The 27879-nt window shown below is 40.6% G+C and overlaps 1 protein-coding gene and 1 long non-coding RNA gene across 5 annotated transcripts in view; one reads left to right on the top strand and one right to left on the bottom strand.

The window, feature by feature from the left end:
• The window catches only part of LOC309340046, a 47000-nt gene that overhangs the window by 11794 nt on the left and 7327 nt on the right, over positions 1-27879 (bottom strand). For 2 of the 4 annotated variants that reach the window (XR_014155762.1, XR_014155765.1), the window contains exons 2-3: positions 3421-3528; positions 1151-1240 (exon numbers count right to left, since the gene is read on the bottom strand). This is a non-coding gene — a long non-coding RNA (uncharacterized lncRNA). The remainder of the gene's footprint in view (positions 1-1150; positions 1241-3420; positions 3529-27879) is intronic. The other 2 variants (XR_014155763.1, XR_014155764.1) reach the window with 1 other exon arrangement.
• RCSD1 (RCSD domain containing 1) lies at positions 405-27589 on the top strand. Its single transcript, XM_081858528.1, has 6 exons — positions 405-619; positions 18658-18762; positions 21641-21730; positions 23155-23226; positions 24905-25102; positions 26590-27589. The coding sequence occupies exons 1-6, from the start codon at positions 569-571 to the stop codon at positions 27202-27204; spliced, it is 1131 nt and encodes a 376-aa protein (XP_081714654.1). The 5' UTR covers positions 405-568; the 3' UTR covers positions 27205-27589.

Below are 27879 nucleotides of genomic sequence, written 5' to 3'. Positions count from 1 at the left end.
GCAATGGATAACAAGGAAAAAGGTGCATGGGATAAGTCTTGTTTCTCACCTATCTATTTATGACACGGTATATGCATTTTACCTTGTTACACCCACTCCCACAAAAACAAAAGCCTCCACTTTTGGCCCACGCAGGGGCAGAATAAAATGATGAGATGCCAGGACAAAAACCCTTCACCCTTTACCGGAAAAAGAAGCTGCAAGAAGAGGAAGGAGAAAATTGAGAAATAAGAGTGAGGATAAAGGAAATAAGCAGGGTGCATAGGCTGCTTTGCTGTCTTTTTCTCTCTTGCGTTCTCTGAGAAAGCCAGTATGTTTAGATTCATGTCTAAATTTAAACCCTGATCGCTTTGCCTCCCCCCCTTCCCCCTCCCTTCCTCTCCCCCACCCAACCTCCCCGCCTTCCTGGTTCTCTAGTGCAGGCCACTTAGGACTCTGACAGTTTTTAAGCTGAGCTGGGGCTTGGATATTAAGCACTCCCAAGAAGTGTGTGTTCTTTTTTCGGCCTGTGGCAAGGCTTTGTACAGGCAGACCAGACAGACAGAGGGAAGCTCCAAAGAGGAAGGGGATGGGGGAACCAGTACTTCCCAAGAACATCCCACACCTGCACAACAGAGAGGTAAAAATACTCAACCTTTCTCCCTGTCTCCGTCTTTGGTTATCTCTGTGTTGTTTTGGAACTTGACTCAAGTAAATGTGGTTCAAGTTAAACAGCTCAAATGACTGAGCTGCTGCTCTTGTTGTTTTTTGTAGCTTTTGGATGAAATGCAGTTTTCATGTCCCTTTCCTGACAGAATGTGGGTTGATTTGATTTGGCTTCAGGAATCTGTTTGTGTCCAACAGTGTGTGGAAGTTCATTCACTTCTGAGCCTGTCACTAAGGAATTAAAACTTTGCCTACTTTTCTTTAAATTGAAACTGGCACGACGTTCTTTGGGACAGAATGCAGAAATCCAGTTTTAAACTTTACAGTATATACATAATCTGCTGCTAAGGCATAAGCTTATTTCTCTGCTTGGAATGTCATAGCTGTATGTTCTCAGAACTTACATTGTTGCTTAGAGCTCAGTTTCTTATCACTCACTCATGGACCGAACGTAGGGTTCCGTTTTTTATTTATAGTAGAATTTCTCATGCCCTGTATCACTCACCACACACAAGTTGCAGAAATCCAACTGCTGAAGTTTTTCTTCCCATAGAAAATCTGTGGTGATTGAGTGCTTCACCTGTTGAAATTCTGTCTGACATACAAATATTAAAGGCTCAGGTGCCTTGCCAGAAAAAAAGCTGGCAAGTGAATTTCTTTTAATAAGATTTTAGGTGAGCTGGGCGGCATTTCTTTATTTTGTTTATGTATCTAGAAGTAGTAGGTTGATATCTGGGGGGGGGGCAAAGTTGGCCAAATAATATGGAATCAGGTCAAATAATGTGCAGGAAAATAGGTAAGACCACAGAATCTCAAAAAAATATGGCTGGGGCTTAGATTGCTGCCAGAAAATGCAGTGGTTTTGCTCCTTTTTTATAAATATTCAAGATATAAAGAAGAACATGTTTGCTCTTCAAGGCTTAATAGTCTTCAATGCATATGATAGATCTTCTTTTCTCCATTGCTTCTTGCTTTCCACCATACTAGCTTAGCTTTGTCATTCTGATAACTTCAGCCAAATCTCAGGCTGCCCTGTTGATCTATTGCATAATAAATACACCTATGTTGCACAATGTCTGCATATCTAGTCTCAATGTTGCACTTTCCTTGCAAGGCTAACTCATTTTCCCTGCAGTCAAATTGCAGCATTTTGTATCTGACTGTCACCAGAGCATTGATTGCTTTTATGACTGCTGCAGAATAAGGTTCTGTGTTTGTGAGGCAATTAGCGATGAACAACCCATCCATCTCCACAGCTACACCATTTTGTGATTTTATTTTATTAGTATTGAAAACTAATTGAAATCTCTATAAGCTGTGTGCTTCCTTCCATCTCCACTACAACCCCAGGATGAAAGGATGCATCCTACTAGGCTTGTTTTATTTTTTGTTTGGTAAAGTGGCTGACAGCAAGCCTTCTCCAGCATGCTGCCATTTTGCGAGCCTTTTATTTAGTTTGTTTATTGGGCCTCTACAGATATCATTTTTATTGTGTATTCATGATTATTTGTGCTCATTATAGCATTAGGGTGGATATATGCAATTCTGTTTTCAGTGCTGTTTGGACCTGCAAAAGTTTTGGGGTGGACATATTGCTTTGTTTCTAGTCTGTGCATATCCCATAACGCCCTACTGAAATCCTGTAACTTTTTATGCTACAAATATTCTGGTGTTTAAAGAGTTTGTCCTGCTTTTGTTGCACTAAACTGCAGGAGAGCTACTTCAGAGACAGCAGTAACGTAACAATGGGGAAGTATTGTAGAACAACTAAGAAAAGTAAAAGGATGTGGTCAGTCCTGTATAAATCCACCACCAATGTCTTATTATTGCATCAATTACATGTTGCAGAATACACCTGCAAAAAAATCCATTCTAGTGGAACCCTTAATTTTCTGGAGGCATTCGACCCTCTGCTGGGCTAGAGTGTAAAATGTTTTTAAAAGAGGAAAGGGTGAAAGCAACATGGCTATCCTGTCCTCTGCCATCTAGTGTGTACAGACTGGATGTTGTTTACTATCTTTGAAAAAGAACTTGCAAAAGGCTAAGGTAAAGGTGGTGGCACATTTTGATGTTATCACGTGGCACCGGTGTTCCCCCCCCCCCGACCTACTCCAGCTCCTGACATCATGTAAAAAGACATCTAATTCTTAAACTAGGATTCTCCATCAATATGATATAATGTTCTAAGGCAGTCTTATGGTTATCCAGATGTTGTTGGACTCCAATTCCAATGATTCCTTACTATTTGTCATGGTGGTTGAGGCTGATGGGAGTTGGGAGTCCAACATCATCAGGAGGGCCACCTGCTTCCCAGCCTGCCCTAAAGGGAAAAGTTGGGAGTTCCCAACTCAGCCAGCCTGCCAAACAAATCATGATTACTCACTCACTCTTCCATTGTCTCTCGAGACAGACGGATGCCAACAACAACAAAATTAAGACTGAGTGTAACCTATCAGGATGAGCTGTTGTTTGAGAGAGGACGGTTGCACATCAAATTGGTTAAATGCTTCAGGTTTGGCCCTTTTCGACACGTCTTTGCCAATGCTTTCCTTCATCATATGAAAGTCTGCAAAGCCTCTCAAAAAGTAGTTCTTGTAGATTGGCTTCCCTGGAAGCAAACAGTTAATCAGTGTCATAAGCAATGAAATATTTTATAATGTCAAGTTTCTGAAGCCCATTTTTTTATTTTTTTGTAATTTAGAGGCTAGCAGTGGCAAATCGGATCACAAGATATTAATTGTTGTATAGAGAGAATCACATGCAAAAAGTAGCTACCAGCTTATATCCGGAACAAACAGTGGTCACATCTAGGCCATCAGAATAGGAGAAGCATTCAACAGTGCCTTCCGCTGAACTGGAGGCAGGCAGGAGGGGGGTGTTCCTCTGGGGGGAGGGGAGAAGTGTAAAGAACTGAAGGTAAGTAATCAATTAGTTTGAGGAAATTGACATATGACCTAGTTTTAGAACTTTAATCTAAAACTGCCACCTCATGGTTTAAAGTAATTATATTTTTCTTATTTTGCTTCTATTGTTTTTGGGTTTTCCCCTGGGAGAAATTAGTTCCATTCCTTTCAAATGTTTCCTGTAATTATATAAAGTGCTCCTGGCACCTTCTACCTTTGATCATCTTAGTTTGCCAGCTCCAGTAATATGAACACTTGGCTTCCAGAGCTGTGTCTTAATAATAAATTAAATTATAGCCGTTTGCAGAATTGAAACTATAGAAGAAATGTTACATAAAAATATCAGCCCAATAAATCAAGTATTTCTATACTTGTGTGGCTGAAAAAACAGAGAATTTGGCTTCTCACACTTGCCTTTGGGGCTTACTTTTGAGTAGACATGTGTCTGACAAAAAAATTGAGAAGTCTCAAAGAAGTCAATTTTCAGAGGAGTGTTAAGATTTACAAGCTCCTTTCTCTAGATTCCATTCCTTAATCTCATTGTTAAAAGGCCAATAGTCTAAAGTAAGGGACACAGATCTGTAGTATTGGGCTGTGTACTCATTGCCATCTTAACATACAGCTAGCTCAGCCTTTCTCTCAGTTCAGAGCTGGTTTTGGGGAAATGCACAATGAGATAAAAGATGGAGATGGCATGTGATGATGTGTATACACCAGTTCCCAAAGCAGTGGTGGCAGTGCACTGGATGCAGACTGGGAATGTGTACACAACCTTCTGGATACACACTATACCTTTAAAGCACATTTGAAGCAATTCTTCCTGCATCCCAGCCCAAAGGGTTGCCTTACAATTCCCAGCAACACCTAACAAAGTACAGTGCCCATTATTCTTGTGGGAGAGGGGCTTCCAATGTGCCCAGAGTTTTGTGGTGTGACCTTGAAATAAACTAAGTTGTGTAAGCAACATCTGACAAAAGTGGTCAGAAAAGCTGTTGGCCTATATAACCTTGCCAGGTGCAATGGTAAAAATAGTTCGTCTTTGCAGAGCAGGCATAATGCATAGAAGCAACAGGAAACAGACACTTTCGCTTCTCCTTGTGCCAGCCACTTTAATTTAGCTTTCATTCAACTCCCAACTATTTTGAAGCTGGCTTGATTAGAGATGCTTACACACTCTACATTAACTGGGTTTCCCAGAATCAACATTTTGAGCAAGCCAGAAAATATAAGTGTGCAGATGGAGTTGAAATGTTTCCCACTTATCAGCTTATGGAAGCAAGATAATTGATATCCTTTTGCCTTAAATATGTTTTTAAAAAATAAATAAATAATAGAATTTGCATATTAGGTCAGGCTGATGGTCTATCTGGTCCATCACCCATTCATTGTATCTGGGTCTGCTTGAATTACATATTACCCCACTTAACTTTATATGTGATGAGATCAGGATCAGATGTGGGGCCTGTATTTTCAACTATCAGTCCATAAGGCCCATCACTTGCATGAGGAGTTATCACAAAATCAGGATGGAGCCGCATATACGTAGTCATCATCCCTATTCCTCCCGGTATCTGCCGCTTTGAACCTTTCATCTTATCCTATAGCCCTTCTGTATTTCTGCACTTCATTTTCTCGGTATCAGTTTTTCCATTTCACTGTGTGCCTCACTTCCCTTATCTTTAGTGGAAGAAGAAAACAGAACAGGCCCAACACAGATCTATGGGAGCATGAAAAGCGGCCATTAATCCTTATATCTTAATTTGCTAACTCTTAACAAACTGCTAGTCAGTGAAAGACCTTTCCCTTCTTCCTGTGCCAGGCTATTTTTAAGAACACTTTGCCATGGGATTTGTAATTGTAATGCACCATACAAGATTTCTGAAGGACTAGAAATACAATATGTAAGGTAAAGGTAAAGGGACCCCTGACCATTAGGTCCAGTCGTGGCCGACTCTGGGGTTGCGGCGCTCATCTCGCTTTACTGGCTGAGGGAGCTGGCGTACAGCTTCCGGGTCATGTGGCCAACATGACTAAGCCGCTTCTGGCGAACCGGAGCAGCACATAGAAACGCCGTTTACCTTCCCGCTGGAGCGGTACCTATTTATCTACTTGCATTTTGACATGCTTTCGAACTGCTAGGTTGGCAGGAGCAGGGGCTGAGCAACAGGAGCTCACCCCGTCACGGGGATTCGAACCGCCGACTTTCTGATCGGCAAGTTCTAGGCTCTGTGGTTTATTATACAATTATATTATACAATTACAATTTGTAATTGTAATGCACCATACAAGTTTTCTGAAGGACTAGAAATACAATATGTATCTGATCAGTATTATCTATATATTAGATTAGTGCCTTCAAACAATTCTGGTGGGTTATCCTGGCATTTTTTTTTTTTTTACAAAAGCGTTATATGTTCTTCCTAAATGCGGTGTGGCCATTTATTCTATTCTTCACTACAGTCCTTTTGCTCATATAGAGAGGAAAAGTTCATGGATTGTTATTTTTTGGGGAGAATATCTGAAATTTTAAAAGGACTACTATCATCCCAGTATACTGGTATAGGCACATTTCAGTGATATTCCATAATTAAGAATCACTTTCCATAGTGACTTGATTCAGACAACCCTCAAAACCATGGTTTGGAGGGTGGTGGGTGAGCTGCTTCTTTGTGGCAAATTAGAACCATAGGAGTTTATCTAATCTGTTCCCGTTACACACAAACGAATGGGAAATAGAAGAAAAAGGCATGTGAGCCCAAGGTTCACTGTACTTTGATCACATTATGACAAACTATAGCTTATTTTTACATCTGAATGCAAATACTATGCTTGCCAAAAAACTATAAAGTGTAAAAGTGGCAAATTGTTTTTTTGAAAATACACGCATCATAATCTACTCTTCAGAGATCTAAGACTGGCTGTGACTGTCTGCTGAGTGTGCCACACATGCACGGGCTGCCCTGGGTTTGTTGATGTATTGTGTGTGAAAACAGCCTTAATAGTACTAAGGTCTTTCGCATGCAAGCCATTCAATGCTGGCCAATATGTCATTTAACTATTTTCTCTAGACCTTTTCCTACAGGCATATCAAGTTGTATCTTCCTCAGATTTATTACTTTAAAAGAATAGCTCAAGTGTTAATACTTTTTGTAAAGAAAAGTCATTCACACTACACCACCACCTGTCTCACCTACTTTTGTTGTACCACGGCTAATCTCAATGCAAAAATGCATTTCCCAGCTGCTAAGGCCTTTTCAATTTGTGATCAACAGGGGTCCAATAATATTGATCATTTGAAGGGTTTTCATCCTGCTCTTTGGTTGAAAAGGGTCCCACAGCAGCTTACAATGATCCATACTAAGACACTGGTTGTCCTTACAACACGGAAGGAAAATAGATTGGGGGAAGGAGGAGGAAAAAAACAGATTCAGGTACTAGTTTTTTGTTTCCAAGTTCCTGCTAGGATGGAAACGTTTCAAGGAGAGGAAGAGACAGCTGTTGCTGGTCTCTCAGCTGAGGTGATGGAATAGTCCCGCTTCCTCTTAGCAGCCTGATGGAATGGGGAGGGGCCATAGCTGAGTGGGAGAGCACATGCTTCACATGCACAACATCACAGAATCATAGAATTGTAGAGTTGAAAGGGACCCCAAGGGTCATCCAGTCCAGGCCCCAGCAGTGCAGGAGTCCCAGATTCATTCCCAGGCATCTCCAGTTAAAATGGGTAAGTTCTGAAGTGCAGGAGATCATCATAATAGTTCTTATATCCATGTCCTCAAGGAGAATTGAAAAATTAAGGCACAAGTGTTGATCCATTATTATAAACATACAAAGTGCATGTTGGGAAATGGCACTAAGTAAGAGTCTGAGAATACAGTACTGTTTGCACTAAAGCTGTTACTTGAAAATCATTTCTATTGTTTGGGCGATTCTGCTTTCCCTTCCCTCATTAACTAGTCTCATGGGCTGAGGAAGGGGTGGAGGTAGTGGTGAGCAGCCAAAGGCTTGCATATTGAGATCATGGGAGAGAAGCTGCTTCAGAAGAAGGGAAGTAATGGCTTTTAACATATAACTGTAAACAAATCTACCTTGCTGTTCGGGTTCTTCCCAGAATGAGAGACACATGACTTCACAGCTGAAGCACCAGAGATCAACAAAGAGTGGCATGGGGGAGGGGGGTTGGTCTACACATCAAAGGAGTCCACCGGAAAATCATATGTTCATATTATATGAGTTTTACACACTTATGACCATAATGTGTAGCCTTGTTTTCCATTTCCTAGTTCCTCATCATGTGGAGCACTGCCAGCCAGTGTGTAGGCGAGGTCTTACTTATCCATATGATAGCTGAGAGTTTATAATTTTCTGGTTTAGAAGATAAAAGTTTTAAAACCTTCGTTCACCAAACAAATGTGCAATGTTTACCAAAATGAACTTTGCATTTTTTGGAGACACAGAAAAAAAATGATTAAACTTTCAGAGATTGGGTTGTTGTGCTTCTAACTGGATTAGCCCACTCTTGTTTTTTGGGTTGTTTATTAGTACTCTCTTCACTTTGGCACAACCGTCTCTGAGCTTTAAACATTCTGTAATAAGGACAGGCTTGTGAATACTTCAGAGAATAAAGGATACCCTGGTCCAGACAAGTTGAGGCCCAATGTTTACAACAGCTGTTGCCAGCTGTGGAAGGAAGGAAGGAAGCCAGTGATGCTATTTGTCCTGTGGAGTAAAAACTGAGACAGTTCCAAGACTTGGCTATTTCTAACTTTGTATATTTGCACACACCCTCTTAGGAGGACCACTGCTTGCTATTGTGTTCTCTTCAGGGAGGGTCGCCACTTATTCCAGAACAAAATGGTCACTTTGCAGTACAGCTGCTGTACCTTAAAATAATCCACATTGCTCAGAAGTAAGTGCTACTGAGTTCAATGGGTATGCATAGAATTGGAGTCTGAGACTGGTTTCCTGTGTGATCTTATATCTTTGCATAGTTCACCTTATGACACAATTTTAATAACAAATCCTTACGTTCAGTTTTTCATAAGCTACAATAAACCAAGTGAAGAGTTTTTTTGCAGCCTGAGGGCTACATTCCCTCATGGGCAACTTTTTTGGGGGGTATATATCTTAGGCCAGAGGCAAAAATGGGTAGAGCAGCAGATGCCTTTATATTCAAGCCATGCAAAACTCAGAGGTTTCTACACACCCACCCATCCATCCATCCATCCAGGGGATGGATTATTCAAGGACACATTCCAACCCGGCAAAAGCACTCAAGGAGGTAGAGCAGGGCCAGTGAGGGGCAAGAATCCTGAGGGCCAGATAGGCCTGAAAGGCCATTTTTTGCCCCTGCACCTGAGGTTCCCCACTCATATTATTAATCATGGAAAATGTCCAGTGTTAGTCATTCTTGGAGAAGGATAACTGAAACCAGTAGGCATATTTTGAGTGTTTCTTAGCTGGAGATCACCCAGTATGCTTTCCCTCACAGCTGTGTTAGTACTTTCATTAGTAAGCTTAATGGCCTTGGCCTGGAGGTTATTCTGAAGGGTGGTATAGAACCCTTTTAAATAAATAATAAAGGATGATACCTTTCCTTCCAGATTATTGTGGCACTGTGAATTAAATGCCCTGCTTCTATTGCCCCCTTTGATTCCTTCTTCCATTATTTGGATTCACATTTTTGTGGCCTGATTTATTCACAACATTTTACACCTTTTCTCTGTACACAATTTGCTGATCATGTATAGTTTGGGGTATGGAGAAATTCTTGTTTAGATCAGGATGTTATTGTTATGAAAGGACATTGTGGTTATATGCCGTTAGTTACATAAGAAACCTACAATTTACAAAATGCACTCTGCCTCAGTCTAGAAAATCAAGCTGTACATGTGACAGAGAAACAAAACGTGCAATGTGCAATGTTATTTACATATCTGCTGCCTTGCTGCCACTCAAAAATAACTACGTGCCAGCTACTACAGCTTTTAAATAATTAAAAGCTATCCATTAAAAATAACTATTTAGTTCATATGCTGGGGGGGGGGGACTCATCTCAAAGGCTCAAAGAGGTTCTTGGGGCCATGTTTCTCAAAATGTTACTTTGGGTACATTCACACTGGAGTCGAATGTGGATCTGAAGCCACTTGTCTCTTCCTTTTTTTGCGCAGTGTCCACACGATATAGGCCACAGCCTGCCTGTCCCCACTGCTGCTTTCAGATTTTCCCAATCTGCGGATAATCCAGTAAAACGGGAAAATTCAATATAAAAGTTATGTTACCTAACAGTGGATGTACTGACGCGCATTGTGTATATGGTTTTTCTTGTTTCACTGGGTATCACCTTTTGTCACACCACCTACTTCCATTTTGTTTCCATCAGCCCAAAGGAAAGGCTGCAACCTGCCTCTTTTTACCAGGTTCTTGCTGAAGGCACATTCCCATTATTTTTTATTTTTAAAGCAGCTATTTTACACAGAACTGTTTTTGTGCATAACTTGCACTTAAGCTTAAAATTGCCTGCAGGAGGTGGGAGAGGGGGGTTATTGTTTTGTTGCTTTTAATTTAATTATTTACTTGTGTTTTTATCTTTTATTTTATTCTGTAAACTGTCCTGAGATCTTGTGATGAAGGGCAGTATATAATTTTAATAAATGATAATAATAATAATAAATGATAATACATAAAGGCAAAGAGGAGGAAAGGAAGCAGCAGCATTTCATGCGGGCAACACCAAATCCTTGCCTGGGTTGGATTTTTTTTTTAAAAAAACTGCTCTTTTGTGTAAATCTGGTATATAAAAAAACCATGTATTTAAAAAAAAACACACACACACGTAAACAAATACCTGCATGCATGCCCACAACAGACCTCAGGTTTCCCTCCTTGGAGTGACACATACATTAAAAAATCATTTTACTATTTAATATTTATTAACAAAATGGTTTTAAAAGGAGTGAAAGAAAATGTGAGGGCTGAAGTGAATGATGCAGAAGTATTAAAAATGAAGATGATTAGTGGTTGCACATTTCACAGGTGACCCCCCCCCCAAATCTGATACTCTCAATGGTGCGTTTGCACTACACCAACCTCATTCCCACTAGGGAAAGCATTATTTTACTATTATATATTTATTAACAAAATGGTTTTAAAAGGAGTGAAAGAAAATGTGAGGGCTGAAGTGAATGATGCAGAAGTATTAAAAATGAAGGTGATTAGTGGTTGCACATTTCACAGGTGACCCCCCTCCCCAAATCTGATACTCTCAATGGTGCGTTTGCACTACACCAACCTCACTCCCACTAGGGCAACCAGAGGTCCTCTGAAACCGTAGGTCAGGTGAATGTTGTGCCTCACTGCCCACTACTGCTTACTTCACTGTGGTGAACGGAGGCCTTTTATATTGACAAAACAAGAGGGCATACTCAGGATATCTCAATAGTTAATGCATAGCTGGTACTGAGCATGCACTTTTGCTTTAAAGCGGCTAAATCAACCCAAGGATAATTTAATCCAGCATTCTTTACTTTGAATCCTAGCAACCAGCAGGCACTAGGTGGTCCACCAGGAATTGGCCAGAGATCCTCTGGTGAACCACAGCCTACCTTCAGTTCGCCTTGTTATATGATACAAGATTAAAGGGATTCCTAAGGGAAGAACAGTGATACAAGTAGGGAAGCATTTTGTTCTGGCAGAAGACAAATGTTTGAGAATCTGCTGGGAACAGGTGCAGTGAAATCCTATACATGTCTACTCAGAGCTAAGCTCCATTAAATGCAATGGGACTTACTCCCCAGTAAGTGTGCACGGAATTGCAACCTTAATTTTAGTATCCAGGAAGATCCTAAACCAAGCTAATCAGGAATTGAGCCTTAGTGATTTCAACTGGATTTACTTCCAAGTATGTTTGTTTAAAATTTCACTCTTAATGCAAATTTGGACTTAATTAATTGTAAACAAGGCCATTTCTTTCCACTTCTCCTCAGGCACGCAATATCTCCTCCTCTTTGTAAAATGGAGCAAGCCATGCCCATTTACCTCGCAAAGTTGCTATGTACACATAAAGTATTATTATTAAAAACATTTCTAGTCCATCTTTCTGTCTCAAAATGAGGCACCCAAGTTACTCACAAAAATACAAAATAAAAGTAGTGCACATGTTCTGAGTCATATTTCTGATTAAAGGGATTTATGTTTCCATGTTGGGTTACGCAAATGAATTCTGCCAACTTCACTAATCTGCACAGACAGTATTTAAAGAGAAGGGGCCACTTGCTCTTTGCATACCACAGAAAGAAGAAAAGCATAACAACTTACTGTAAATCCAGACTCAAAAAACTAAACATCAGCTAAAAACTCCTACTGGGTAACTGTGCATAACTGTGCATAACTGTGCTATATAAGGCTCTTCCTGGCTCTTGTGTGTTTCAGTGGTATTAGTCTGCACAGCATAACGCTTTCCCTCAGACAACAGTTTTAGCAATTCTGAATACAGTACAGTATTACATTTTCTACACAGCTGAGTGTTTCTAGAGGCCCCAAAGCAAATTACCCCTTCTAAGCTAACCCAAGTTTAGCCTTAACTCAAATTTACCCTCATGAGAAAAATTGCGAACAGAGAATGGGCATCTCTCTGTCCAGGTTCTATTTCGGAACTTGTAGCTGTCACAGGAACTCTTGACACAGTGTAATGCTATTCTACACTGCTCAGGCAAAGAAGTTATAGAACCAATGAGAAAAGGACGGAATTCTATGAAAACATTATTCTAAATAGAAATATTGTTCATTATTCAAACTGTAGAGACAGTTGCTTTTAAATAGGAAAGATAGCCAATATTTTTACCTTCATACTCTCCTGCTGTTCCTGAATGATTCCTTTAACTCACCTGGGAAAGGCAGATCAGGTCAGCTATAGTCTCTGCTTTTCCTGCAACTTTATTAAAGTTTGCCTGAATGTTTGCTTTAACTCACCTGGGAAAGGCAGATCAGGTCAGCTATAGTCTCTGCTTTTCCTGCAACTTTATTAAAGTTTGCCTTTGACAACTTCAGGTATTAATTTCAGGCAAAACATCTCCATTAACATTGATATATCTACATTTGAATATTTTTATGCACTTGTTTAGTTCTATGATTATTGATTATCGTTCTTAACTATTGGCATTATTCTTGGTGGTCCTGGCAAAGTAATTTTTGTTCCTTGAAAGAACTTTAAAGAGTTGTAGGAAAATATTGAGAACCCGCGTCTTAATTAGGATAATAATATTTACGTCTTTCCCAGAACTGCCACCATCTTGAATTCTGTCCACCACTGTCAAATAATTAGCTACTCACTTTTACAATTATTAAATATGACATGAGTTAGAGAATTGTCGAGTAGAAAACTGTCATTACAATTAATACTAATATTTGCTAGGGGATGGACTGCTTTAAAAGATTCCACCCTTCCCTCCTCCCCAGTGGTAAATTCTGAAATACAAGAGCACATCATGACAGACCCTATAGTCACAGTCCAACAAAAATCCAAAAATATAGGCAACTGTGTTTATCTGTTATTATACACACCTACACCAAGGAACAGCAGTATATAACATACTACTGTAAGTTTATCAGGATCAGTGTGACTGCAATCCTGTGCAGTTTCCTGGGAGCAAGCACCAATGAACTTAGTGGTACTTACTTTTAACAGCAAGGGTTCAACTTGTAAAACACATGGAAGTTTTAACAAAAGAACTTCAGCCATCTGAAAAGCAACCTTTAGTTTATAGAAAGGGTTGCACTGGGAGCCTGAGTATATTAGGTTTGATTATTTGCAGCTACTTTTTTTATTAAACACCAACAGAGGCTTAACTGCAGAGGATGCAAGAAAAATTGCACAATTTCCTCTTTACAAAGGAGTGCATCAGATTGCCAAATGTCATGACATATGGAGAGGGGGAAATAAAACTAAAGCCGGCTGTAGAAAAAGGATGTTCACGCAGAGATCAGTGTAGTTGGTAAGAATGGAGCGATTTGTTTACTCAACTCTTAATATGTGCTATTTCTTGTGCAGGGGCCCCTGCTTGCTCCTGTGTGTTCCCAATCAGAATAGTCATTGTGGAATTTCCTTCTAGGGGAGTATCTACAGACCAACATGAGTCTACCCACTTCCTGAGTAACTTCTGCCTTGGCTGAGCCCATGAAGAGAGTTAACAATCTCAATAGAGGCTCTCTTGATTCACTCTCTTTTTGAGCAAGTATTCTTTCTGTCCAGTGTTTTTTTTTCTGGGGGGGACGCATACCCCTAAACATTCTGTGAATCTTTGTACTTTTGTCCATTTACTGTAGTTATTTTTACTACTAAAATGGTGATTTTCTTGAGTCAAAATGAGAGTACCCCTAAACAGTATTTTTTTTGGGGGGGGGGAATCACTGTTTCTGCCTATTTGTTTTCTGTTTCTTCACCAACTTTCTTTACTGGCTTCTTCTTTAAGTTACTAGAACACTTGCCTCCACTTAACAATTGAAGCAATATATTTATGGTAAAATAACACAAATTAAATGCTTGCCATTTGAGACCGTTTTCACATGTGACATGCAATTTAACCATTCCTTATGAGTCTCTCACTACATATATATTACAAATGACAGACCATAGTTAATATGTAAAGAGAAAGAGGCATTTGAAATACGAATGAGCTTTCTGACCAGTGTAAGTTTTTCTGTTTAAATTGCAATCCAGCGCATAACTAACTGCAGGTCCCAGGATTCCTTATGGAAAGTCATCTGCTTAAAATGCATGGTGTGCAAATTGCCTCAGTTGAAACAAGTACCATATACTCTGTGTGTGTGTGTGTGTGTGTGTGTGTGTATCTCAATATCATAGGGTCCCAGGAATCTTGAGCGTTGCTGCTTCCTTTTTCCATCCATGACTGTTACTGGTGTTTACTTTTCAGTCCCCTCCCTGGTCTTTGTATGTACTTGAACTGGCAGTGGCAGGATCTTACTCTGTTGGTTGTCTTTTTTGTTCTTTGTTACCATATATGATTATGTATATCTTCTCTTTAAAATAATCCAGCAATGCTCAATAGATTCCTGGGACCCTAGCTGGCTAATGCTGTCCACAGACAATTAAAGGGCATGAAAGGAAACAAGTTGCTTCAAAAATATCAGGTTTGGCCTGGCCTGTAGCTAACCGGATGTCTGTTAACTTTTCAGAATGTGCAATATACCATATATGACCATAAACTGTGGTCCTTCTTCAAGCTATCTGTAGTCTTGGCCCTTGTTCTTCCAATGTTTAAATACCTCTCAACTATTTTAAGAATTGTAAAGCATAAACAGCAGTATCAATCTTCTTGTTCCTTCACTGTTTGTAAATGAGACTGCTTATTCTAGAAGGAAGGAAAAGTTAAAGAGAAGAGAAAAACTTAAGTTTTGATAAAGCTAGCCTCAGGGTCATTCCACTATCTTGTGGGAACAAGGCCCACTTCCTCTGAGTGTCTTTCCCTGACACTCACAGACGCAGCTGGATGATTTTTTTCCCCATTGCAACTCTTTTTTTTCTTTTTTTTACTAAGAGGGATTATGATAATAAGCTATCCTTTGCAAATATTGTCACTGTTACTGTGTTTAAGATACTGGCTGTTGAGAGCTGTGTGACTCTGTTTTTCCAGCTCTTAATATCCGGCATATTTTTGTAAATATAGTAGTTTCAGCCTGATGTGTATGATACCCACATGGTACATATCAGATGTACAAAGCACATATTTATTATTATTAAAGACATATTAGACTAAAATTAAAGAAACACAAATTTTAGGTAGGAACCATATACAAATTAGACTATTTTCTGTTTCTTACAATGTCCACAAGAGTCTCATCTGTGAAAACAAAGTTGTGTAGTAGGTGTATTATATGTGCTTAAACTGTATGCAGATGTGACCTGATAGTCTACCTTGGTATGAGGCTGCTGTAACTGTCCACAATATTAATAATTAAAACTCCAGTTTTTAAGCAGTTCGTTGTGGAGAAAATGTTCTGCTTCTTGATCATTCTAGATACCCCTTCCTGTACCTCACCAATTCATTGGTATATTTTTAGAGATCGGGCAACCAGAGCTGCATATAGCATGGCACAAGTGTAGATTGATATACAGTGGTACCTCGGGTTAAGTACTTAATTCGTTCCAGAGGTCCGTTCTTAACCTGAAACTGTTCTTAACCTGAAGCACCACTTTAGCTAATGGGGCCGGAGCACGATTTCTGTTCTCATCCTGAAGCAAAGTTCTTAACCCGAGGTACTATTTCTGGATTAGCGGTGTCTGTAACTTGAAGCATATGTAACCTGAAGAGTATGTAACCCGAGGTACCACTGTAATGGTATTATTTTCATTTCTGAATATTCATTTTAGCATTGGTGCAACACATGGAGCTAACATTTTCAGTGATTCAGAATCATTTTTCCTGAGTGGTTATAGTCAATTTAGATTATTCTTTCTCCTCTCTTTTTTTGTTCCGGGATATATCAGTCTGCACTCACTTATGTTTAATCTCATTTGCCATTTTGTTGGCAGTCATCCAATATGTAGAGATCTGTTGAGTTCTTCTCAGTCTGCTTGGGATGTAATCTTCCTGTGAATAATTTGGTGTCATTTGGAAACTTGACTACTTTGCTATTCATCCCAACTGCTGATCAAGCTTTCTATTTACTTATCCTGGTAGTGAAAACTGTCAGTTTATTCCTCCTCTCTGCTTCTTGCTTTCGTGCAAATTACTAGTTGATATAATATATAGATCTGCACACTTGTGGATATCCTCCAACAGTTCTAGGTGGTTAGGGATGCAATACTTCCATGGGCAAAAATCATATTGCTTCTTCTTTTGTGACGTGACGTGATGTGATGGGCTGCAGAGTTAGGTGGAATCCTATCTTCCACTGCAGTTCTGAGGGTAAGTAGGGGGATAGTTTCTTGGGGACATCCACTGGCTTGACTGGGAATGTTTATGCCACCTCTTTTGCACGTGTAGTGTTCTGCTGGCAATGTTGCAGGACAGATTTGTGGGTTGGCACAAGATTCCAATGAAGTCCCACTCCTTCCCTGCTGCATCTCTGCTCCATCTGATTGTGCTGTCAACTTTGCACTAGTCTAATTCCACCCATCTCAACCCTTTGGTGTAATGCTCTGCTGTTGTTGGGGACTTTAAATAGTTATCCAATGATCATCAGACAGAGAACTCATAGATATGGTTGTGATTCTCAGAAAGAGGGCAAATGTGAGGTCAAATATTAATACTACAGAGATATAGAGACCCAACCTGGAACAATCTCAAGATTGTTAAAATGAAGTAGCAGCTGGGAATGGACAAATCTGTGAGTTTCAGTTTCTCATTTTTCCAGTTTTAAGTTCCAGATCAGTTGGTGATTTAATTTTTTTAATCTTCATAAAAATTCATTGGCATTTTAGTCCTAATTTAGCCAAACCTACATATGTTTATAAATAATTTTGCCTATTGTACACATTTTTGCAAAATTATTTTCCCTAATATGATACATTTTAATGCTATTTTCAGTAATGTGTGCATATGCACACTTTACCCTAGTATATGCATTTCTGTTTTAAAGGTTTTCCTTTAATTGTGATATTTGGGAGCATAATCTGAGCATCTGCAGCTGCCAATCCTGCAGGCCACGGTCCATAGCTAGTTTGCTCTTGTCTAATCTTAGAATGGTATGCTAGCTGCCTCCTGTGAATTGAAGGACAAACCTCTTTCTCACACATAGGGAACAATATGGGCGGAAATAGAAGTTATGAGGGAAACAGAGAGTTCCCAGCTCTTGAGGGAAAGAATTGGAGGGTAAGGGGGTGGGAGTTGTCTAACCTTTCTACTGCCTGCCAATTCTCTCCTGCCAATAACTCTCCCCCTCAAGCAGTTTTAAACAGTGCTTGAATTACAGGAGATCCAGAGTGGGCCTGGTGGTCCCTTTTCTTTTTGTACTGCACCACTTAGCTATTGTTCTTAGAATACCTCAAGGGGCTATTAATATGGGTCAAATTGGGGGGGGGGGTTCCCTTCCCCCAGTTTGAGCATTTTCTCCCTAGATGGACTCCAGAACTATAAAGGAGTTCTGCCAGTAAGAATGGCCTGGGCTAGGTAGCGTTTAAAGGAGGGAAATACCAAACAGTGCAGGGGCTTAAGTTTCCCATCCTCTCCCACAAACCAATTTCTTGCAACTATGCCTTGCCCCTCCCCCTGGCCCAGTCGCCTGCCCCAAACATTACCTTTATTCAAACTCCCTCACCCTGTATAAAAACAGAAAAGGGAGGAAGCCACTCTGAAAATGAATATGGAACAACCCCCCCCCACACACACAAAAGAAGATTTCCAACATTTCAACAGAGAATAAGTCAAATCAACATGCTGAATAATAGACAAAGGTTGACATGCCCTGTTAAGTTATACTCAGAGTAGATCAACAGAAAGCAATGGATGTAAGTCAGGGGTTGGCAACCTAAGGCCCATGGGCCACAAGCGGCCCATGGGGGTCGTTTAACCGGCCCATGAGCCCCCCCCCCAACCGAGCCGCCTGCTCAGCAAGTCCCCGTGCGCTGTTCTAAACCGGCGCAGCGCAGTGCAGGGACTCGCTTCTGCGGTGCTGGAAATCATGTCTGCACAGAAGCTGGAAATTGCGGGTGTGCACTCTCATGTGCACCCGCGATCTGGCCCATGGAGGAATCTCCGCTGGAGTGAACTGGCCCAGGCAAAGTAAATCTTGCTGATCCCTAATGTAAGTCTATTGATTTCAATACATGGGCGTACCCAGGATTTATTTTTCAGGGGCAGACTTGGGGGCAGAACTGAATTATCTGCAACACAATTGGTCAGTTAGTTAAGTATTTTTATTTATTGACTTGATTTAGCGGGGGACAGCTGCCCCTGCACTCCCCTGGCTACACCCATGTTTCAATAGGTCTAGTCTGAGTATAGCTTAGTTGGCTATCACTCAAAGACTTCCTGACAGAGCTGGAAGTGACTGCCCCTGTTGCTTTATAATAATTGTTTTTAGCTTCAGAATCTCCACTGATTGCCATATTTTTCATACAGTGACAAGCTTTTTGTTTCTCGTCTTTTTTCAGGACAAGCCATCAGGAACCAATATGGTGGAAGAGAAGTCCACAACTCCCTCGGTGGCAAAGCTGGCAGGAAAATTCCAAGATCAGTCATCTCTGTCTGCAAAGGAGGTTAGGTACAATTATCATTGTTATGTGGATTTCTATAGCTGCCCACAACAAACGTTCTCTGGGTGGCTTACTGCAAAAAAAAATATTAAAACACAATAATAATGAAACCTAACAATAAACAATAACACTTCCTGTTATAGAGGCAGTATTAAAATAGTTTGAAACTCAACCACAAAGGAAAGGGAAATTGAGTGATAGGCTATCTGGAGAACTGATGTTTCACTCTCAAAGGCAGCAGGAACCAGAGACCATCAGCGAAGGCGGCGAGCTGTTCATCTGGTCCTCCTCCACAGCTGCTGGAATTCCTCTTCCTCTTGAGGAAGCTGGCATTTTCATACCTTTGGCTGGCCTAGGGAAGCCTGACCAACCCCAACCCCTGCTGAATGACTGACTGAGAGTCTGCCTAGGCTCAATCTACCTGGGGAGTGGGGGCTACATAATTACCTGGTCTGGCGAAGTCTCCCCTTTGGGGGGGAGCGACTTTGGGGGGAGGCAAGGGCTGCCCACGTAACATGATTTGCTCTGGGAAAGGCCTTGCCCTAGTTGTTTAAAATATTTTAAATTGTTTTAAACTACTGTACAGTACTTTTAAACTTGTGTGTTTTAAAATTTGAGGGGGTGTGGCTGTTATTTTTAAATTAAGGGATGTAAGAAGTGCCTGGGAAGAGAGGAGCTGGGGAGAGCGGGGGGCACCCCAATCACAGTGGGAAAGGGGAGGTATGGTGTTAGTGACTGTGCCATGTGCCAGGTCTCCCTCCAACCAGGAGAATTATGGTAGCCCTATCAGCCACCCCTTGGGTCTGTGGCTGCTGCTATAAAGCTTTTAATGGCTCAGGACTACAATGCCTCAAGGACAACCTCTACCCATATGAACTGACCCAGATCCTGCAATCATCATCTGAAGCCCTTCTTCATCTGCCCCCTCCATGAGATGCCCAGAGGGTGGCACCTCATTTGTGGAATGCTCTCCCCAGAGAGGCTCACCTGGCCCCTTCATATCTTTAGGCACCTGGGGAAATGTTTTTCTATAACCAAGCCTTTGGCTGATAAAATATTCTATAGACTTTGCAATGTGTTTGTGGCAGGGGGACTATTGATTTGTTTTAGTTGTGTTAAGTATTTTGTGTTCCCATTTTGTACTTTATATTGTGAACCACCCTGTGATCTTTGGATGAAGGGCAATATACAAATTTAATAATAATGTAAATCATATGTGCTTATGCTTTATTAATCACAGAAATGCATTTATTTATTTTGCATTACTATTCTAGTTTTGCTGTTGGATGAAATGGTCTGCAACTAGATTTTCTTTTATGCCAATTGCTGCTGGCACTAAACTGTACAAAATTAATGAAATCTTCAGTTTCAGAAAACAACAGTGCAAGAAGAGAGGATGTGTGTTTGCATGCAAAAAATGCCTTAACTTGAGTTGGGATTTTTAGAATTTTCCTAACACTTTTCCACAATAAATTTGCATTTTTATTTATTTTTACTAATTTGTCTTAATTCTTTCTTCAGAGTAGCAAATCCATTGCTATGGTGCCTGTTTTGTATTATCATTAGTAGCAGCATTATTTAATATATATAGCACTGAATGCCAAAATAGGCTTCTAAGCTGTTTACAAGTATAAAAACCAATAATTAAAGTGTTAAAATATAAACAACCATAATTAAAATGCACCAGGAAGCAATCCTATTAAATCATTTCAAAAATTTGTAATTAAAATATGCAACAAAACAATCCCATTAAAACAACACAGCAAAGAGATCAAAGAAATGTTTGTGTTAAATAGGTGTGTCTTCAAAAGCCAGTGGAGTGCCAGTACAGATAGGACCTCTAAAACTTCAGCCAGAAGTGCATTCCATAACACCAGTGACACCAGTAAAAAAAAAAAAGCCTTATCAACACAGACACACATCTCTAATTGTTTGTAAATCTTCCATTTTCATCATTATTTTGTAAGCTAAGCACCCCCTCTCCTACATGGGAGCGCACACAAGCTATGGTTTATTTTTAAGGATGCATATGCAAGCAGTAACACATTTACCCACTTTGTATCAATGATGTATTAATAGGATACTGCACAATTTTTACCAGATCAGGGCTTGTAGCAGTAGCAGTATTGTGCATATGTTAAAATGCAATTAGAGCATGCATCATGGTGCTGATAATCAGGAACCACTGTAGTATATTTCCTTAATATATTTTCATTCAGTTTACAGCTGCAAGAACTGCAAATACCATTTTCATAGGCACTTGCAAAATTGTCCCCGAGTCTCACCCCCTTATTCCTTCTTACTTTTACAAGTTCTTGCAACTAGTCTGATAGTACTTGTGAATATAACTTTGCACCTTAAGTCTTGCTTGGTGAAAGTCAGTTATGAAAAAGCTTTCAAATGTAACAAGCTAGTGAACGAGCTAGTGAACTCGGAAAACAATTTATTCTCCTTACTTTGCCTTGAGACACAGTGCAGGCATGTGGAGAGAGTTGTGTCACTTGTTATCAGTGATGTTATAGACACTATGCAATAGGTGACTGTGACACTTTCTGCCCAGCATAGAGTAGTGCAGTGATTTTGTTGAGTGGAGAAAGCATTGTATATTTCTAACAAGAAACAAAAGGAAACAGAAATCATGATTATACTCTTTTTGTCCAGAACAGAAAAGACAGGTGAGTCTAGCAAAAAAATGATTGTTGTTGGCCTCCATCTGTCTTGAGAGACATTAGTGGAGTTCTGCTAAATAGGCAGTAACATCTCAAGAGCTTTCCCCAACCATCTGCTCTTAGGTCCTTTCCCGAAATAAAGATTGCATTTTTCCATTTGATTTTCCTTCCTTCCTCTTCTGTCAACTGATAAGCTGCTCCTCTATTTTTAGATACCAGTCACTAAACCAACCCGTAGAAAACCACCATGCTCCCTTCCTCTCCACACAAACAAGGCAGAGCTTGGCCAGAATGGTGAGCTAGTAAGTATCAGTGTTTTGAAGAAGTTATTGTTTCCTTTCCTTTTGTAAGCAGTGTCAGTCTCTCTAAAGATGTAATGGTCCAGAGGTTAGTATGATGGGCGGGCTGGCTGACTAAATGAGTATCAGGTTGATGTTGTTATGCTACACATTTCCTATGTCACTTTAAATCCCAATGGCATCCTTCAATGCTGACAGAGTAGGGAAAGTCAGTCTTATTACAGGTCAAACAACGGTGCACAGACACAATTGGTGCTCTCCTTCTACCACTGGGACATGATTCCATCCACACGAACCAATGATACTGCTGAGCCATGGCACAGCTGCATACATTCACTACTACTAGAAGAAAGATACCTTTCAGGCTAGCCTATGGGTGCCCTACCTCATTAAGGTTAAGGCTAGTGTTGCTGTGTAGCATACGGGAAAGAGCAGCTCTTTCTACCTGGACAGTATGAGATGTCAGCTTTGCTTGGATCATATACAACTAGAATAAGCATCAGTCTGTTTGGAGAATCTGAACTGGTTTTCTAGCTGAGGATCTAGAACAGGCTTCTCCAAACCGGTGCCCTCCATATGTTTTCCCATCTGCACCAGCCAGCACAGCCATGCTTGTTGGGGCTGGTGTAGGTTGTCATCCAAAATATCTGGAGGGCACAAAGATGGGGAAGGCTAATCTAAAAGGATAAAGGAACACAGAAGCCACATATACGGTATCCATGAACAACCCAGGTGTTCCAGAAGAAGATGGGTGTACATGTACACATGGTTCAATGTTATATTATTTATTATATTTAATTGTCACTACAAAAAATGTCTTACAATACAAAATTTAAAATACATCAGAATGTTTTTTTTGTTGTTGTTTTTAAAATGCAAAACTAGTAGAATATCCAGTCATCAAGTGCATGCCATGAGGCCTGGCCTGCACCCTCTAAGTTAGCCTGCTGCCATCAAGTGCAGTCAGGAATGGCTGTCCTGTCACCAGTATGGAAGTAAAAATAAAAAAAAATCCAGACTGCTTGTCTTCTGGATATGAAATGGAGGGGCAGAAGCACCCTGCCTTCACCTCAGGCAGCAAAAATACCTTGGGCTGCCCTAAGGTGGAAACGGCAGCAATAGACCCTAAGGGGCCCAAGGCATCTGTGTTTGCCCAGCATGCTAAGGCCAGGCCGTCTTTTCCCCTAAAACTGTTGGGGAACCCACCATTTGCCCACCTTGAGGTTCCCACATGCATGCTGAAGTTTCCCTCTTATTTCTCAGGAGCCCAGTTGTGGCCACTGTTGACTTATAAGGTAAATTCATTATCAGAAGGATTGCAACGACAGCTCATTTTGTTCCTTTTCCACCTTTCTCCATCCCTTATGTACAGCCTTAATGTATAGCAAACTGCCTATTTGCAGCAATCTTTTTTTTTTCTTCTACAGAAGCCATCTCCAAATGCTTCACTACCTCTAAAGGTTAAGGTAAAAAGCTCTCCCCTAATTGAAAAGCTACAGGTAAGATCTGATTACATACACATTACAAGTTAGGATGCAGTCCTATACTCCAAGGGAAGCTAGCTCCTCAGCTCCTCCAAGTAAATATTTCTGGGCCCCCAAAACACCTCACTGATTTTGTTCGTCACAGCAGAAAGAAAAAATGTTAAAAAAATTACCACCCAGCCTAGTACCTTAATAGGATGTAAATCATCCCCTAACTTGTCATGGGATCAATAATTTGATGAATGAGGTGGGGCCCTCACCTTGGTTGATCAGCATACATCAGCTGCAGAGGGGGGCTGTGTGTGTTATGTATACATGTGAGAGTGTGGGGTAGCCATCTCCACCATTAGCATGTGACCCTCAGAGGATTGGCTAAGGGTGAATGTGGCTTTGGGGACAAAAAGGGTTAGTCATCTTTGCTATACATGTATTCCCCTTTTTATCACTTTCCATGTGCTTTTAAAATTGCAATGGTATTTGCTTCTGTCAGTAATGCTTGCGTGATGCTAGTGTGGCTAATTGTTAAAGATGAGAGTGTCTGTTTTTGTCCCAGCTCATGCTATTGGTATTGTGAACTTGGCCCTAGTAATCCACTACAAAAGCATTCCAGGATCCCAAGCAATATGAGCCTCCTCATATCACTGCCCTGCTAATGACACCCAGGTTTTTCAGCTACGCTGGTCACCTTAACAGCTGCATTATCTGGGGATTCAGACATGAACAACATCACAACCACATGCTTTTCTCCTGTGGTATTTTTGGTAGTCATCTGGACTGGAAGTGAGAAAAATTTCACAACACTGGAAGCTTAGGAGCATTCTCTTGATGTAGATGGATAGAGAGATTTAAACCTAATATTATTATGGCTTTGTTCACAAGCTCTCCCGTGCCAAGCCACTGAAGATATATTCTCTTGGCTGAGGGGCTGGAAAATCCTTCAGGCTTTCACTGACACAAGAATAGTCTTTGGCTCCAGCTATTTGGGAAGGGAAACTATCCTGTCATATCTTCTCTTCTCCAGATAATTTGTTAATAATGTCACCGCTAGATACATTTGCTGTTTAAAGAAATGTTTTAAGAGCAAGGGCTCCCCCTACGGTCATATTAAACAATAGTAATTTCCAAATGGTGGGCAGTAGGTCATTCTGGAAGCTTGGGGGTGGGGCGGGTAGAGAACCTCTGATCCTGCAGATGTTGTTGGACTACAACTCCCATCATCCCTGACTATTGGCTATGCTGGTGGGGATTGATGAAGGCCATAGGCTCCATGCCTCACATGAAAAAGCAAACAGGATTCCGAGAGGTACTTCTGTATACAGCGCAAGTTGGACCATAAGGACGAATGGAGCACTGTGTCAGCTTCTTCCTCCTGAGTTTCAGTGTAGCCTCTGTAGAACTCAGCAGGGAGAGGAAGGGGGGCTGGCCTTGCCTGCTGGTTGCTCTGGCTCCATCTACCATTGATTTCTCTGCCTTCCAACCCACCAGTGCCAATGGGAACTTGCCACCACCAAATGCATGTGTCCAGTGACAGCGATTGGTGTGGCATTGAGACCTGGGTTCTAAGTTAAGACAAACAGTTGAGAACATGTGTATTAATATATTAATCTGTTAACTGTACTTCACATCCAGAACAAACGTTTGGTAATAGGTGGGGTGATAATATTGAGGCACAACTGTTTTCTTTTCTTTGCAGGCCAATCTGGCATTTGCTCCAGCTGCCCTGCTGCCAGGAGCTTCTCCGAAAAGCCCTGGCCTAAAAGTAATGGTTTCTCCATTTAACAGCCCTCCATCCACTCCTGTCAGCCCAAAGTCTCAATCAAGTGAAGCTGATGAGACACCAGTTAGTTTTGATAAGCCACCAGAGGGCACTCATCTTCAATTTTATAACAAGGTATAGTATATGTGTGCTGGTCTTTCACAATGCAGGAGACGACTTGTTAGGAAAGAGGAAAGAGGAAAGAGGAGAGAGAGAGAGAGAGAGAGAGAGAGAGAGAGAGAGAGAGAGATAATATGGTTTTTTGTATTGGAGAAAGGATCTGGAGATCTGAGGCACCCATGTTTCCTCCTGCCCTGCCCTGCCTTGCCTCTCTGTTGCTGCACAACTGGACATGATATACAGATATGTTTTTATTTCTGAATCTGCTATTTTGCGCACACACAAAAACCAGTAAATTGTAAAACATGTTTGGGGTTTATTTGTTTGTTTTTTTAATGTCCATTTTGCCTACTGTGAAAGATGCTTGAAATGTTTGCTTTGGTGGAAGTTTAATTCTTGCACAATGCCATGGACAAAATATTTTTTAAAGGCACATTGGTAAATAAACATATGCACACATGCAGTAAAGGACATGTTTATGGAACATTTGGAGGGTTGGGAAGTAGTAATTGAATGGAAGTGATAAAATACACAGCACAATCACCACTATTTATTTATTTAATATGCTGCCCTTCACCTGAAGATCACAAGGTGGTTTACAGAATAAAAATGCAAAAGGAAAACACAAAATAGGTTAGTGTAGATTGGAAACACTGGGATAGTTTTTGGAGGCAAACAATCTTGTGTAAAATAAAGCACATAAAATCAACCCACATATGCATTACTGTGAGCACCATCTTAATCTAGACCTCCTTACTTCTGTCTGGTTTCCCTGATATTCCTTTCTTGTGCTTCCTCTCTTCCCTGATCTCCAAACAGCCACTTTTGATTTGATCTGCTTGAACGCTGACCTTGCCTGTTCATCTTGTGCATGCTTGCTTTTGAGGACCTGATCCCAAAGTCATAAGCTATTGGCCATGAAGTTCAGTCTTGCCCAAACTACCAGTATCCCAGATATTGCAGTGCAGCATCAAGTACTCCTGGACCATTCACTGGTGCCACTGAACATGTGAAGTCATTATTTCTTTCACTTAGTCTGGGATCAAAAATGAATAAATAAAAAGCTTTCCATAGAAATTGATTTCTTACTCATAAGCAGGAAGAGAATGAGTCAGGACTCTTCAGCCTAAATTCTTGGTTTTCAGATTTGAACACAATCTCATGTTATGGTAGAATCCCTAAAGTTGGCATGGACCAGAGAATCATATTTGTCATCCATGCATGCTATGTTGCTCATCTGTGTAACAACACAACAGTCATATACACACAAAGGTGGGCACAGAAAATAATCTATTAACCTCTTCTCCCCTTTTGTGATAAGGGGCAACCATCTGTTCTCTCTCATGAAAATGAAGGTGATGCCAAATGCTATTGATGTAAAGGAGAAATAGTACAGTATATGACTAAGAGTCTAAACATGTAAACATCCATGTTGGGTGTTTTGTTGACTTTGCAGCATTGATCTCCTTTATGGTTTTCAATCACAGCTCTATCCATTTCAGGTACGCACACGGGGATCAATAAAACGCAGACCACCCTCTAGAAGATTTCGAAAGTCTCAATCAGAATATGGAGATGACCTAGATATAGGGGTGACAGTTTCATCTCAGGAGAATGGTGTTGAGGAGGAGAATGGTGTATTTATGGACAAGAAAAAGGCAACAAAGTCACTCTCTCCCCCTGTGGATGGTCTAGATCACCATGAGAAACAAAAAGAGATAGCATCTGATGAAAAAACCCCACCAGGACTAGTGTCCAGAAGAACAGAAAGCAAAGAGACAGAAGCAGGAGCAGAAGAAACGGTGTTATGCAAAGACAGCAAAGAAGAGAAGCCACATCAGAATGTTTCAGGGGGAAGTTCATGTGAGAACATCAAAGACGACAGAGAGAATAATCCAGATCATGACAATGCAGAGGATACAAAAATAAAATCACAGAAGAGCACTTTGAGTGATAGGGAAGATGGTATTGCTTCTGACCAGGAAATAAAAGATAAAGGAGAGAGGGTGGCTCAATTAAGAGAGAGTGAGGACACACAGCTGATATCAGATAAACAAGACACTGCAACTCCAGAGCTTGCAGGAGACACAGAAACCTGTACAAGCTCCAGAGTGTGATAGTAGTAAAATCATTGGGCACACAGTAAACGGGAAACCAAGGTTATGGAGGGATTCCCACTACAGTACTTTCTTATGAATGAGCAAAAGCTCTTCCTTAAAGGAAAACCCCAAAGATATCAGTGTTATCCTTTTCCTTTGGCAGTTTTTAGCCTATTTACTGCAGCAAATCTGGTCATCTGTGATGGAGGATAGCCTGATACAGACAATTAACATTCTAGGCTTTTCAAGCTGGCGGCACACCAAGAAGAATGATTGCGCAGAGAATTATTGTATGTTGACTTAAGGAATGCAACAATTACTGGGGCTTATTAAGCATTTTTCATATAGAAAGAACTATCATGCATATTAGTTACGTTTTCTGATTAAAGTGGACATTTCCAAACCTCTTGTGGCTTGTCAGCTGTAAACTATGCTGCATGCATAACAATTACATGGTCACCCACACAACCACACAAAACAATCCCTTCTGGTTTAGTTTGTGACTATGGAATATTTTGTTATATGTGGTAAAGGAAAAAATTCCATTTGCAAGAATAACATCTAGCAAACTCTTTTCATCCCCTTTTCTGAGGTATACAAACTCAGATCATTGTCCATCTAGCTCAGTATTGTCAATACTGACTGGTAACAGTGCTTCCCCCCAGCCCTATTTGGAGAGATCAAGAACTGAAC

Source organism: Podarcis erhardii (assembly GCF_964252035.2).
Source record: "Podarcis erhardii genome assembly, chromosome: 4".
NCBI classification, from domain to species: Eukaryota; Metazoa; Chordata; class Lepidosauria; order Squamata; family Lacertidae; genus Podarcis; species Podarcis erhardii.
Note: the sequence above shows the minus strand (reverse complement) of the source record. Positions and strands in the feature narration are given on the sequence as shown.

What these genes read in the sequence shown, in the direction of transcription:
- RCSD1 (XM_081858528.1), top strand. Translation starts at nt 569, where the DNA reads ATGGGGGAACCAGTACTTCCCAAGAACATCCCACACCTGCACAACAGA. An exon ending in CACACCTGCACAACAGAGAG is followed by an intron (nt 620 to 18,657) that starts GTAAAAATACTC and finishes GTCTTTTTTCAG; the next exon opens with GACAAGCCATCAGGAACCAA. An exon ending in ATCTTCAATTTTATAACAAG is followed by an intron (nt 25,103 to 26,589) that starts GTATAGTATATG and finishes TATCCATTTCAG; the next exon opens with GTACGCACACGGGGATCAAT.